Source organism: Polypterus senegalus, chromosome 7 (assembly GCF_016835505.1).
Source record: "Polypterus senegalus isolate Bchr_013 chromosome 7, ASM1683550v1, whole genome shotgun sequence".
Classification (NCBI taxonomy): domain Eukaryota; kingdom Metazoa; phylum Chordata; class Cladistia; order Polypteriformes; family Polypteridae; genus Polypterus; species Polypterus senegalus.
The window spans coordinates 34,139,933-34,154,876 of NC_053160.1; the positions used below are offsets into that span (position 1 = coordinate 34,139,933).

The 14,944-nt window shown below is 35.3% G+C and overlaps 1 protein-coding gene across 2 annotated transcripts in view; it reads right to left on the reverse strand.

The window, feature by feature from the left end:
- tnpo1 (transportin 1) overlaps nt 1-14,944 on the reverse strand; it is a 157,158-nt gene that overhangs the window by 94,144 nt on the left and 48,070 nt on the right. For both annotated transcript variants that reach the window (XR_005634296.1, XM_039758464.1), the window contains exon 4: nt 13,544-13,693. Coding sequence is in view for 1 of the 2 variants with exons in the window: in XM_039758464.1 (XP_039614398.1) it covers nt 13,544-13,693 (150 nt within the window). In the remaining variant the exon portion in view is untranslated. The remainder of the gene's footprint in view (nt 1-13,543; nt 13,694-14,944) is intronic.

Genomic DNA, 14,944 nt, shown 5'->3' on the forward strand with positions numbered 1-14,944 from the left:
CAGTTACCATTTTAAACATCACAAGAATCTGCTTTAGGGTTCCAAAAAAATCTGTTAAAAGCAACATTTTTAAAACAGGTCTCTAAAAGAACATGCAATCACAACATAACAATGGTTTAATTATATGTGGCCTAACAATTGGACATAGCCCACAAAACTGGCACAACAGTTCTCAATGTGTGAACTTCAATAAGTCACTTAACACACTTGTACTTTCAGTTTAGAAAGTCACACGTTTTCTTCACTGCAATATAGCTGAGAAAAAAACTCTTAACAAAAACGAGTAAATAACAGATTTGAAAATCAATGACGAAATTAAAACATTTCAACATTACACAAGAAAATGTGACATAAACCCTTTTTTAAACTAAGGTCCAGTTATAGTAGTTAATTTAAGTAGGATAGCAAATATCTCGGCAAGAACAATGAAATGACCCATTATTCCACAGGCAGGGTAGAATCATTTTAATCAATGAGGCAATATTTTAACTGACCTGATCATCTTTTATATGTACTAGTGTTAGATCAGTACCGATATCAAAATGATACTGAACAATGGGACATTCAACCCCCTCACCCTGTGTGACACGTCCCTGAAGCATGCTGCCTCTTCCTTCCATCTCTTTTCTCTTGTACTGAAATTTACCACTCATGCTGTGCAGGGCTGCAACTAATGATTATTTTGGTAGTTGACTAATAGTTCAATTTATTTTTCGATTAGTCACGATTTCATGCCTGTGACCTGTGGTTACACATCCTGTTCTGGGCTCCAGTGAATGTCTTTAATAATAATCAAATTAAAGTAACAACCAGTGAAACATATGAATTTGAAAATCAGATGTTTTTATATTAGTGTGACCATCACAAAAAAAAGAAATACATTAAAAGATACTAAAGTGCACGTAGTCTTTAAACAAAAAAAAAAAAATGCATTTAACTTAACCAAAAAATACATTGTTAAAACTGAAGCGTTTTTCATATTTTAGTAATAAATGACAAAATGTAGACAAACTATATAATGTGTAAAGCCTGAAGTGCAAAGATCAAATAAACACTTTCACAAAAGGTTCAAGGACAATATAATAGCTTCTGTGGTGCAGCGGTAGGAATTGCTGACTTATGGCGCTTTTCCACTGCATAGTACGGCACAGCACGGTTCAGTACAGCTCACCTTGGCTCGGTTTGCATTTCGACTGCAGTTTAGTACCGCTTTAGAGTGGGCGGGATTATTCACGTGTCGTTATAGTTGTGCCGCCTCTACTGCCGTGACATCATCGTAAACGCGCCACAAGCGACCTCCTGAAAAACTTTTTCATTCCGTGTCGCCCCATCCAGCTCTCGCTGGATCTGCTCCTTGGCTACCAACGAGAGGAACGTCTGTACTTCCTCAATACACTACGAAACAGCCATTTTTGGTTAAAACAAAATGGTGTGTCCGAACCTTCGCTGGCTGTGCTAAAAATCTAGCAGGTCTGTTGTGTCTTGTGTCGCAAGTTCAGTGACGCAGTAATGACGATTTTCTCCGGCCAAACAGTGACCAGCAGAGTTTACCGCCACGCTTTGGTAACGGTTCGGCGCTTGGAACCTCGGCTGAGGTGGTACTAAAAAAAGGACCAGGTACCAGGTACTGTTCCCAGTGGAAAACCCCCCAAAAGTGAGCTGAACTGAACCATGTCGTGCTGTACTATGCAGTGGAAAAGCACCATTATAATCAAGAGTCCCTCGGTTCAATCCTGACTACCTCATATATTTACCATTTTGAGTAGTGAGTTGCTCTTATTGTTATTATTATACAATAAACAGAACTCAAAGGCAGAACTCTACGTGACCATCATCAACAAGCCCTTCTGTGAGAACCCTAAATCCAAAGAGGACTGTTTCATTTATGTTAGGTAGAATGCCCAGAGGGGACTGGGCGGTCTCATGGTCTGGAATCCCTACAGATTTTATTTTTTCTCCAGCCGTCTAGAGTTTTTTTGTTTTTTCTGTCCCCCCTGGCCATTGAACCTTACTCTTATTCGATGTTAATTAATGTTGATTTATTTTGTTTTCTTAATGTGTCTTTTATTTTTCTATTCATTATGTAAAGCACTTTGAGCTACTGTTTGTATGAAAATGTACTATATAAATAAATGTTGTTGTTGTTGTAAACACATACATTTGATTTGCGTCTGTAACAGCCACTGTATTAAATGTATAGTGCTTGTAAAACTTTTTTTTTTCATTTTTTTCATTTTTATTCTCTCAGTCACGATCACGATACATACTACCGCCTCCCCAGGGATCTGACGCTGTTACTTTTTATCTGCAACTGGGAATAACTGACAACCATTTAAAATATGTGCTTTTCACGTACACACCAAGCAAGATGTGAGCTGACCCTTGAACACACAAAGGAAAGTCAATGCAATTACAATGGAAAGAGGAAAAAAAAAAAACCACAGTATATAAATTGTTATTCACCTTCAACTTTTTCACAGCAGGTTTTATGGAAAATTAAAATATGTGGAGCTTCTCATTCTCCCCTTTATCATGACAAGAGTCTGTAACAGTCTAAACAGAAGCAGCCTCATTAGTACAATGCTCCAGCCATTATGCTTGTCCAGTATCCCTTGGCTCCAATCTACTATACCACTTCCTATCATTTTCTACCATCCTATCACCAGCTGTATTCAGAAATGACAAAAATACAGGAAGGGGGATGATAGTGTCTTTCCATGACATGCATAAAGGTCAACTTCCTAGACCAAGCAATCAATCAAAACATTTTCTGCTAATATAGGATTAAGCAATTAAAGAAATGGCACAGTTTTTTTTTGTTTTTTTTTTTTTCTTAAAACTCTATATGTAAAGCGACCTTGGGTTTGTGAAAGGCACTCTATAAATGCAACTTACTGATATTTACAAAGTCAAAATGACACAATATAAACACACGTGACACAATAACAAATCCTGTGTGTGACAGCACAGCATCGCTCCAGGTGAAGATTTTGTGGAAAATTGTGCTTGCCAGAAAATTAATTAGCACTTATTCAACAAGTACAGAGTCAAACAGTATTCAGTACAGGAACATAATCAATGTGCTTATATTTTTCAAAAATGCATCTCTGATACTGAAAATAATTCAGCTGTGTGACACAGTGGTCAGTACCTTTTAGTGTTGTCAAAAGTATCGAAATAGACAGATATCAATTATAACATTCAATACTCATTTTTCATGGTATCAGTTCTACAGCCTACATTATAAATGCACTTCTAGTTCACCATGGCTGAAGTTGCAGCCTGGTTTCCACCCACTCACAAGCATTAATAAGATGGCAGTTTCAGCAGTGTCCACGTCTTGACAGGAGTGCTTAACTGACAAACATGGCAGCCGGAGTGCCATCTGGAAATACTTTGGCTTTTGTAGCAAATGGGGATAGAAAACCACAAGATACATGCAAGCCTATAGTCAAGAACGGGAAGCGAGTCAATACAAAAAATTGAGAGGTCTCTTATTTCTAAATTATAAAATAAGAAAACTGTAAACTGTTGCATCTAAAGTGGGGATGTAACTTTAATTTGTTTCCATAGGTTAAAATTCTTTTTGTAGCCATTTAAATGTTTAACGCATCAAAACAGGAAATTCAATTATTTTTTTTACCTTCGGGGCACTTTTATTCTGTGCTGTTCATTCATAGGCAACACTCTTTAGCAATATACAGCTTCTTTGCATCACTGACTTTTAAACCTCACAGCGAAGTCTGCTGCCATAGCAAGTTACTTTCTTTTAACTATGTGCTATTTTAAAATTATTTCTTCAATACATTTTCTATACAATGTAAGGCTCTAACTTTTCAGTGCTCAACTGCATATACAGAGGCAGGACTCCTCTTTGTGGTCATATACTGCCAGCTGTCTTTCAGAGTGTGTATTTAGTATGTCATGGCTCATTTGCAGCAAAAGCATGGAGGGGTATCAGATGATCACATTGACATGCCAACCTCTTTTGCAAAAAATTAGCTATCTACAAAGACACTGTAGATTATTTACAAAAAAATGCAAAGTTCACGATTTGCATTTATGCAAAACCTTTAAGTGGGTTAGTAGTCTGTTTTGTGCATTTCATTTCTGAACAACTGTTTACAAAAGACCGCATTTAAAGTTATTTTTATTTGAATGTTTATTTCATGTTTGTTTTGAAATTTGTATGAATACTGTTCACAAAAATTGGAATATTTATTAAATTAACATTTAATGGCATTTGTAACATTTCATTATACTACCTCAGTAACAGTATTGTTTTCATCAATATAAAATAAAACTGCTCACTGGATTTAAACTTCCTTACTTTTTATTCTTTATAGACCTTTACTATTTATTACCTTTTCAAAATGATTGCACTATTTAAAGTATTTGCATTTAATGACTACAATTTCTAGTATTTGATTTCATCAATATTACAGAATTGCAATTTAAACTGTTTTGATTGAGTTACATTATATACATTACTGTGTATCGAAAATGGTATCAAATGTAAATGCTTAGTGTTGTATGCGAGTTTGAAATTTTGGCATTGTGACAACCCTAGAGCCTTTACTCGCATGTGCTTATCTATCACAAATACTCATTGATTCTTGGCTAGAACAAACAACCTACACTACTACTACTTCTTTTCGGCTGCTCCCGTGAATAAATTATTACAAGAAAGCTTTCACTAATCCATCAAGTGTAAAAGAGAGTAATATATCTGCAGGCACACTGAAAAAGAATGTTAATTATCTTTATTGTCCCAATTATGTTTATTTCATGTAAACTTCAGTAAACACCTACTGTAAGTAATGCCACCATTGTTGAAGCTATTCTTCTGATCGCTATGGTAATCACTTTAGAGTTAGCGGATAACCGCACACACACTCTTAACATTTAGAAAAAAACACTAAAAAGATACATGGAAAACCTGCAAACTTCATACCAGCACATAAAACCAAATGCACAATGTTGAAATAGTTATACAGGTGCATCTCAATAAATTATAATATCATTGAAATGTTAATTTATTTCAGTAATTCAATTCAAAAAGTGAAAATCTTATATAGATTCATTATACACAGAGTAATATATTTTAATATTTCATTTAGCTTATAGCTAATGAAAACCCAAAGTTTAGTATATCAGAAAATTAGAATATTGTGAAAAAGTTCCAATATTGAAGACTCATGGTGTCACATTCCACTCAGGTAATTAACCCAAAACACTTACAAAAGGTGTCCTGAGCCTTTAAATGGTCTCTCAGATTGGTTCAGTAGCCCACACAATCATGGGGAAGACTACTGACTCGACAGATGTCCAGAAGACATTTATTGACACCCTCCAAAAGGAGGGTAAGCAACAAAAGGTCATTGCTAAAGAAGCTGGCTGTTCATAGAGTGCCGTATCCAAGCATATTAATGGAAAGTTGAATGGAAGGAAAAAAAATGTGGCAGATAACGTGCTCAAGCACCTTCACCAGGAGGTAACTGCAGCTAGAGTCAGTGCTTTAAGAGCCACCACACACAGACATATCCAGGACATGGGCTACAACTATCACGGACAACGTCAGAAGCATCTTACCTGTGCTAAGGAGAAAAAAGACTGGAATGTTACTCAGTGGTCCAAAGTCCTCTTTTCAGATAAAAGTAAATGTTGCATTTCATTTGGAAATCAAGGTCCCAGAGTCTGGAGGAAGACTGGAGAGGCATAGAATCCAAGTTGCTTGAGGTCCAGTGTGATGTTTCCACAGTCGGTGATGATTTGGGGAGCCATGTCATCTGCTTGTGTTGGTCCACTGTGTTTTATCAAGTCCAAAGTCAGTGCAGCCATCTACCAGGACGTTTTAGAGCACTTCATGCTTCCCTCTGCTGACAAGCTTTATGAAGATGCTGATTTAAAATTTCCAGCAGGACTTGGCACCTGCACACACTGCTAAAAGTACCAATACCTGGTTTATTGACCATGGTATCACTGTGCTTGATTGGAAAGCAAACTCACCTGACCTAAAGTCAAGAGGAAGATGAGACACCAGACCCAACAATGCAGATGAGCTGAAGATCGCTATGAAAGCATCCTGAGCTTCCATAGCATGCTACATTGATGAAGTAATTCATGCAAAAGGAGCCCTGACCAAGTATTGAGTGCATACACATACATACACTTCATTAAAAAAGCCATAATCAGCAAAATGAAAAGAAATAAATGCTTGAAATATCACTGTGTGTAATGAATCTATATGAGTTTCACTTTTTGAATTCAATTACTGAAATAAAATTTACTTTTTCATGATATTCTAATTTATTGAGATGCATCCGTATTATTAATTTAAAAATATTTAATATACAGTACATGTCATCAACTGGATGTATATTCAATACACCATTTAAAACTGATTGGCACGATTTTAGTTTCTTACAGCTTTGTATAAGTAACCATTCCTTTCTAAGAATGAACCAACATATGGAAGACAGCAATTCATAATAAATAATGACAAAGCATTTTCAGCATTTATCTCCAGGGATGATCACTCCACTAGGAATTTAAACAGATTCCACATACATTTATTCAGAATAACTAAATACATTTTTCCATATCTTTTGGTTTTAAAAACTCTGAATATAAATTATACGAATCCATGCTATAATTTAAATATACTGGCTAACCACTGTTAAATTAACAAAGGTATTATAGGTTAACATACCTAACAATAGCAATAAAAGGCTATTTTTTAAAGAACTGCATGTGAAAGGCTTCACCAGTTTAAGATTTATAAATAAGTCACTCTTGAAAAGAAGTATGTTCAAATATTTTAAGATGTTACTTGCTTGATAAAAGAAGAAATAAAGACTTACTTCCTATCAAAAGCAATTGCATTTTGACTACTAGATCTATAGAAGATAACCATTGTTCATAGTGCATGACTAACAAAATACTTTATATTTATATTAAATAAAATAAAAAAAAAACCACACTAACCCTCTTACGGGTTTACCTTTTCCAAAAGGATTATTTGGTGATGTTTATGTTTTCCTTTCTTGCAGAGTCAAATGACCTTATTTTCTGTTACCATGAATGTACTTTCATTTACTAGGTTTTTTCTTATTTTTGTATGTGCTTGCTATTTAAATGTACGGACGTTATTTACTTTTGTTTTATATTTTCTGAGAACTCTGCTTCATAACAATTTCAACTGATTTGGAAAGTGCTCATAATCAGACATCTCTTAACCAGCTCAGTCAAACTTTTGAGTTAGAGTAGTGTCCTAGAGATTAAATTACAAACACCAAAATTTCTTTCTGAAGTGGTTTAGAGATTTGGGTGGCGAGCCTTCCAATAATCCACTGCTGTTATTTCTTCAATATTGCACTATCTATACCATATTTGTAGGTGAGCTTTAAATGACAACATAAAGGCAGCAGGTTTTAGAGATACATTCACCCTATCACTCCACCCCAACTTATAACTATTTTTTTCAACCAAGGTGATAACCACAAAAGCTGCAATAGGTTACCTTTATTAATATCCACATTTAAATTTAAATTCATAAATATATGGCATTGCCCTTTTTGACACTGCTTTAAATTGTACTAATCCTGTGCTTTGCTAAGCATCTTGCAACAGTGTGCACTGCGAAAGGTACAAAATAAGACACCAATAGCCGAAACTTGCAACAAAATGATTTAAAACGTATATATTTTATAATAGCAAAGAAATGATGCTGCAAAAGAAGCACAAAAGACAAAGATCAAAAAAAGCACAAATGAATAACACTCACTGCAAAAGGCACTACATAAAAGCAATCAACAACACTGCAGAGTCAGGGAAACTCGCATCTATTCTAGACAACCGAGTTAGGAGCCAGCTCTAGGTAATAAGCCAGTTACTTGAATACCCTTATATATGCCACTTACTAGAATACCCTTAAAAACATACATTAGACAAATTTATAGTTACAGAGCAACCCACTGTCTGTCACCCAGGAAGCTGCTTCTGTGTTGTAATTAATGAAAAAACATTAGTCACCTTGAATAAAGGAATCAGCTAATCAAACAACAGGTAACTATAGTACAATTATTGAGGTATAGAATTCCACAAGAGAAAGCCATGTCAACATTCACACAGAGGGCACCCATGCCACAAGTCAAACCTAGGTCCAAGCACAATATGATGATGCCATCTGTTGTCTCCTAAGGATTTTGTTTTAGACTGATTACGATACTGATATGTGGGCAGCAATAAGAGTGATACATAATGAGAGATACATATTGTAATAATATTGCTATTGTGTTCAAATATTAGGTTTTCCTAGAAAAAATGTAAATGAAAAGAAAAATGTTTAAATGTGATGTTTTCACATGCTCATGACTTAACATTTAAATAGGTTAAATAACAGTGTTTTTTTATATAAATAATCATGAAGCACATGCTGCGAGCACAAGTGTGTAATTAGTAAAGCTAATAAAGATAATATGATTCATGTTAACTTAAATATGAAGAATATACTTCACCGACATGTTGTTTCATCATGCACTTTCACCTGATGATTATTTGAAGTAAGATATTTTAGGGGATAAATGTATTAATAAATGAACCACTGCTCATGTTTATATCCTGAAAGAAGTGTGCATTAATAAAAATAAATTAAAACACTACGAGTCAAAAGTTTTAGAACACCTCAGTTCCTATGGAAATGCATGCAGTTTAATGTCTTAAAAAAGTCAAGGAAACATTATGTGCCATTGTTTATTTGTATTATTCCCGGATTTCATAAAAACATTGTGGAACATTACTCGGACACAGACAAGCAGACACGTTGTAATCACCCCACATCACAAAAATCGCTCTCACAGACGTCAGTACCCCACAGTCTAGGCCAACACAACAATGCCTCTTCTCTCTCTCTCTCTCTCTCTCTGAGACCTTGTCCGTCTTCCACCAGACTCAAGTCATCCTCTAAAGAGAGGTGGCCCCTTTAAATAAGCACCCGGATGTGCTCCAGGTGTGTTCCCAGCAATCTCCCACCAACACACCCCAGTATGGCGTAAGGGCCGGCTGCATCCCCGGAAACACTCTGGGTGTGCCCTCTCTTCTTTCCCCCAGCACTTCCGTCCCGGTCCAGGGTTCTCCAGGTATTGGGGTGCCCCCTGGCGGGAACCACGGGCCCCTACAGGATCAAGCTTCCCAGCTCTGTACTCGTGGCCCCCAGGGTGGTCGCCCCCTCGAGGTCTGGAGGAGGCACAAGCCCTCCTCCGGTCGTCTTGGGCGTCCCGGCTGGGTACCACCCCCATCCGGGTACTACAACATTAAGTGTACAAAATTTTATTCGAAGTAGCACCTATTTCCGAAATAAGAGCCAAAAACACATTTGGCATTCTTTCTATAAGGGAAATCAAATACCGATCAGAAAGATCTTCCCAACACTGTTGCAGAAGTTCCCACAAATGTGTTACACTTGTAGGTTGCTTTCCTTTCACCCTTTTCTCCAGTTCATCCCAAGCTAACTTAATGGAGTTTAAGTCTGGAGACTGTGCTGGCCATTCCATGTTCTCAAGTGTACCTTCTTGCTCTTTTCTTTTAACATAGTTCTAACATAGCCTGGAAGTATGGTTTGGGTCACTGATTTGCTGTAGGATGAACCCCTGACATACCTGATGCAGAGCAGAAGGTACTGTATGGTGCTGTACAATGTTGTGGTAAACCTTTTGATTCAGAATGTCACCAACTCTGCCTCCAGCAAGAAAACTTCAGACAATCACACTTCCTTCCTCCTTGTTTGACAGTTGGTATCACACACTGAGGAGCCATCCTTTCACCAACTAGACAGCATACAAACACCCTGAATGATGAACCCAAGATTTCAAATTGTAATTCATCTGTCCATTTTCCAGCCTGCAGTAATCCTCAGCCAGTATTTCATGGCACAGGCAAGACTCACTTTCTTATTTTGTCCTTTAAAAAATGGCTCCTATTGCCACTGGCCCTGTCAAGACAGCATCACAAAGTCTCTTCTTTACAGCAGACACTGAGACTTGATTTTTATTCGACCACTGTGAAGCTCTGCTTGAAGCTTTTGTGCTGTTAGGTGCATATCACGCAAGCTGGTGACCAAAAGAAACTGGTCATCTGATTGGGATGTGACTTTGGGTCAGCTAGATTTGTAGCTATCAGAGTTTCTTCCAGTTTCCAATTGCCTTTGAACTGTGTAGGACACAGTACTCACTAACACTTTGATTTGTTTTTTGCAGTTTGTCTAAATGAAAGGCCTACACTTCAATGGGTAAATATGCTGTCTCAATACATTTGTTAATTACCATTTTCATTTAAATTTACAACTTTCTATAGTATAATATTGTCCAAGTAGTACTTCACAGGGTGTAGTAACATGGTCTGTTCCAACTCTGCTTTTAGACAGACAGAGGGTTTTTAAGTAATCAACGGAAGTTAGGACATCTGTGCAAATTGTTTGCTTCAACTTGAAAGGCTTAATTTACTTTAATTGGTGCAGAACATCTGTAGGTAGCCTATTTGTTGTTCCCTGAAGAAGGCCCATTTGTAATGTTCTGAAATTCCCTTTTTTCAATTTTTGCTAACCTAAACTTAAAAATTTCAACTTCTGGCAGTTTGCTGCTCACTTTTTCACAATTTTAGGTCATTCATTGCATTTCAACTGATTAAATTTGAAGAAATACTAGAAAAGCTGAGGTGTTCTAAAAATTTTGACCAGTAATGTATATGATAAACCATTTAATATAGATTAAATCCAGCTTTACCTATTATTACTTTTCTTTGTCTTTTAAATGCTTTACCGGTTTAATTTAAAAAATGGTATACTCTGACAGCTAAAGGAAAAAGTACCTGTTCGACAGGCTATTAGAATATTTAAATCTTTCAGTCTCCCACAAAGAAAGTAGGCTTCAAAACAAGATGAGTGACCAATGCAAAAGAAGTAAGATTTGAATGCATTTTAATAACAAACAAAATAAGGGCACCAGTCAAATGTTAGAAAATTGTATTGATATTTAAAATGAAAATTATATTGAATAGCTGTTTGAGAGCCAATGGATGTTGCTTTTGTTCATCAGCCGAGACAAATGATTGATGCACTGAAATATATCAGTCTTTTCTTTAAAATTGCAAACATTCTTTCTTTCTTAACTCTCTAGTCTCTTGACTTACAATATAAAAAATGTATATGTACAACACATTCAGCAATACTTGTTTATAATGTGTAATAAAATCATTAAACATCATTTTTTTTGTTTTCATTTTTATTGTCAGGTTTCACTTAGACCTAGCTTCCAGAGAATTTTTCATTTTAATTTTAGTTATTGAAAAGATCATTTTCTTTTTTAGCGATCTATTTCATTTTAGTTTTAGTTAATGGGAATAACACTGCAGACATCTAACTGCTTGAAAGTGAAACTTCTGATGCTTTTCACTGTATTGAATGCCTGACCTTTGAAACAAAGGGGATCCCAGTTACAGAATGAAAACGTTGGGCACACAAGAAACCGATACTTCTGTACTAATTTGGTACCATAGTTTTGAAAACCCCAAGAAAGTTGGTACTGAGCTTATGCACAAGTGCAAATAGATGAACTACTTCAGAAGGCACAACACATGAGAAAAAGTGAGTAAAAACTACTATTAAATGGCGATGCTACAGCACTGCATCAGCACATGTTGAAAAGAAAATCAGTAGAGGTTATGTCTGAAAAATGTATTGTGTTCACAGGAATTGTACAGAATTAGAAAGATGTAAGCATTGCAAGTTTCTGACATTTAAAATTTGAATTAATTTGACTCATCCATTAAAATATCTTCAGTAATCATTTTTAACCAGCTAATAATACAAATATAAAATCTTACATTAGCAAATGTTACAAAAACAGTTTTAAAGAGTTTGTTTAAATAGAAATATCCTGTGTTATCTTGGAATTCACTAATTCAACAGTAAATATATATAATAAATGTCTACATTTTTATATTTAGTATGGATTTTAAACAGTACTTTTCCAGACAGAACAAGTCAGAATAAAATAAGAATTTGCACACGCTAATATAAATCAGATCAGGTATGTAAAGAATTATATCATAGTAAACTATGCTGAAATCCTCCCAAGATTACAAACAGCCCCAAAGGTTTATTGTATTCCTTGGGGGGGGCTTGGGTTTGGGGGATCCCCAGCTTTGCCACACATTAAAGTCCAAGTCCTGCATTGAATTTGGATATTTATGAATGCCAATATTTGTTTGCTTAAATGATAGCTGGGTAACTACTTGATAGATAATACTAGTATTTTAAACCTGCTCTTACTGTTAGTATTTACATATTTTATACTATATTACAGAAAAAGGCACAATAATGGTTCACTTCATTAATGAAGGAATTTTAATAAAAAAACATTAAAAGGGATTTTCCTTTATGCTGTGGTATCTAATGGTATGAATATAAAAATTCTGGTATAGGGACATCACTAGTGCATAATAGAAGTAGGTTATGCAGTGGGGAAACATACAAAAACATGGACTACAGAACTTTAACAGAAAAATTGTAAACTTGTAAAATTGTATAACAGTACGTGCATGAATTACTTTATCAATTACTTTATCAATCCTCTAAAACTTGGCTTTATTGTCAATCCCAGGGATGGTGAATGTGGGCAAAGCTGGCAAATGGAATTGTTTAGCACATATATTGTTAAGGAGAGTGGGTTATCAAAGATAGATGTTTTACACTAAAAAAATAACGTAATAAAAATGCATTGCTTCAGGGAGTTTCAGCACCGTAATATCAGTGGCAGTTCAACCAATACCGATACATAATTGTAGACAACATATTATTCTAATATATGTGTCTTCATTTAGTTAGAATTACTATTTTACAGGAACTGTTCTACAATTCTGTATTACGCAGAAATTGCATGACAGAGGGGGCATGAACGATTGGGGAAACAGCTCTAATTCATAAATACAAAAAGACAGGAAGGTGTGAGTTAAATCTTTTGTCTATCCGTAGTGCTTAAAGAGAAAACTTCTTAAAAGGAAACAAAAAAATGCAACATGTTTTATATATGCATTTCACAACATGCATATTCAGATTAAACAAAATGAACTCAACACAGAAGTCAACTGAAAGTAGAACTGAAAAAAGGGTGGGAAATGTCTAGCTCATCCTAAAAAAAAGACTATTAAGTCTGGCTTCAAAGCAGCTTTATGAGCCAGTGGTAGGGGTTTTCAGTGTGGATTTACAAAAGGAGGGGTTGCTGGTTATGGATTACCTGATGTCTGCATGCAGATTTATTCACTAATATTTTAGTGGAATTTCTGGACTAAACTTCACAAACAGCCACATATTTTCTCAAATTATGTCATAAGGATGATAATGCCATGGATGACAATTTCATTGGAGTAAACCAAATGTTTAAGTACCATTAATAAACTAAAAATCATAAAGTTTGCTATAAAAATGCCAACTGTAGCTCTTGTTAATATACTAATCCTTTGAATCAAGTATAAAGTAAATACTTACCCACAGTGGCTCTTATCAATGGTGATGAATCACCAATATTTTTCAAACACTCGCTTTTAATAAACTCCGATACTCCATTTGGGAAATTGTGAAAATGTGCTTTCACATTGTTCTTCAGTATGAGACCACTAAGCGATCTTGTGGGTTCATCTGAAATTAAAAATCATAAAATAAGTTTGTTGGGTTTAACAATCAATAAAATTAAACACACAATCTGTGAGGGAGTCTAGGTCTGTTTTTGTGTTCATATCATATCATATTATGTTTCACTTATTTTTCAACCAAAACCAAACTCAGAAAGTACACCAGGGTAACAATGAAAAGTTGTTCCAATACTAAAATAACAGTCTAAACAGATTACAAACTGAAAACTCAACAAATTAAGCATTTGAAGTAACAGTATGAAGCATAAAGCTAGTGGCTGTAGAGGCTTTTGGAAACTTCAAATAATCTGAGAACTGTCAATTGCTTCTAGGTTTGGTGACAAGCATGTTTGGACTCTTTTGGCCATACCTATGTGGTGTTGCTTTCAGACCCATCTAAACAAATCTTGTTCCCCTTCCCTCTTAAACATTATGTGCCAAAGACATGCCTTATTTGAATTTGCCCAAGAGCATGGAAGTAATGCTGTATAATCTAAAGGCAGCTTGTAGCAGTATTGTGTTTAAAGAGTAAGACTCAAAAATGTCTACTCTAAAGATAAACTCTTCATATGATATTTGCAGTTTTACTATTATATTGTGTGTGTCCTACAGAACTGGATTTTATTTTAAAGAACATTTTTGTGCATAATGTGGAATTGTAGTAGTGGGGGGGAAATAAAATATGCACAGAATAATTCTATACAAATTAAAAACATCTGACACCAATTCTCTAACCAATAATGTAGACCAGGCATGATGAAATCTTGCACTTGTTTTTGTTAATATTGGAAGTATCATAAGACTCATTAAAATTAATGACACTGCATGCATCCTTTTATTAGTCCTTCGCTTGAGATGATATTACACGTGGGTGCAAGTTAAATATACTACTAAGTGCACCACAGCCAATACAGGACGGACTTACAGTTCCAGTTATTTTAAAACACTGTAGTATTTCAGTGACAACAAGTGAAGCAGCAAATAGTACTTCTGAAGCCAAATACCCAGACTCGCTTTCCCTAACTGGACAGACAAAATAAAAATTTTATTTCATGTCCATTAAAATAATTTTCATTATTATAATCACACTTTGGAGCAATAGTAAGATCTAAGCTCAGAACACAAGTAGTTTGAGCATTATAAAATACAGTGGAACCTCAGTTTGCGAGCATAATTCATTTCGGAAACGTGCTCGCAATCCAAAGCACTCATATATCAAAGCGAATTTCCCCATAAGAAATAATGGAAACTCAGATGA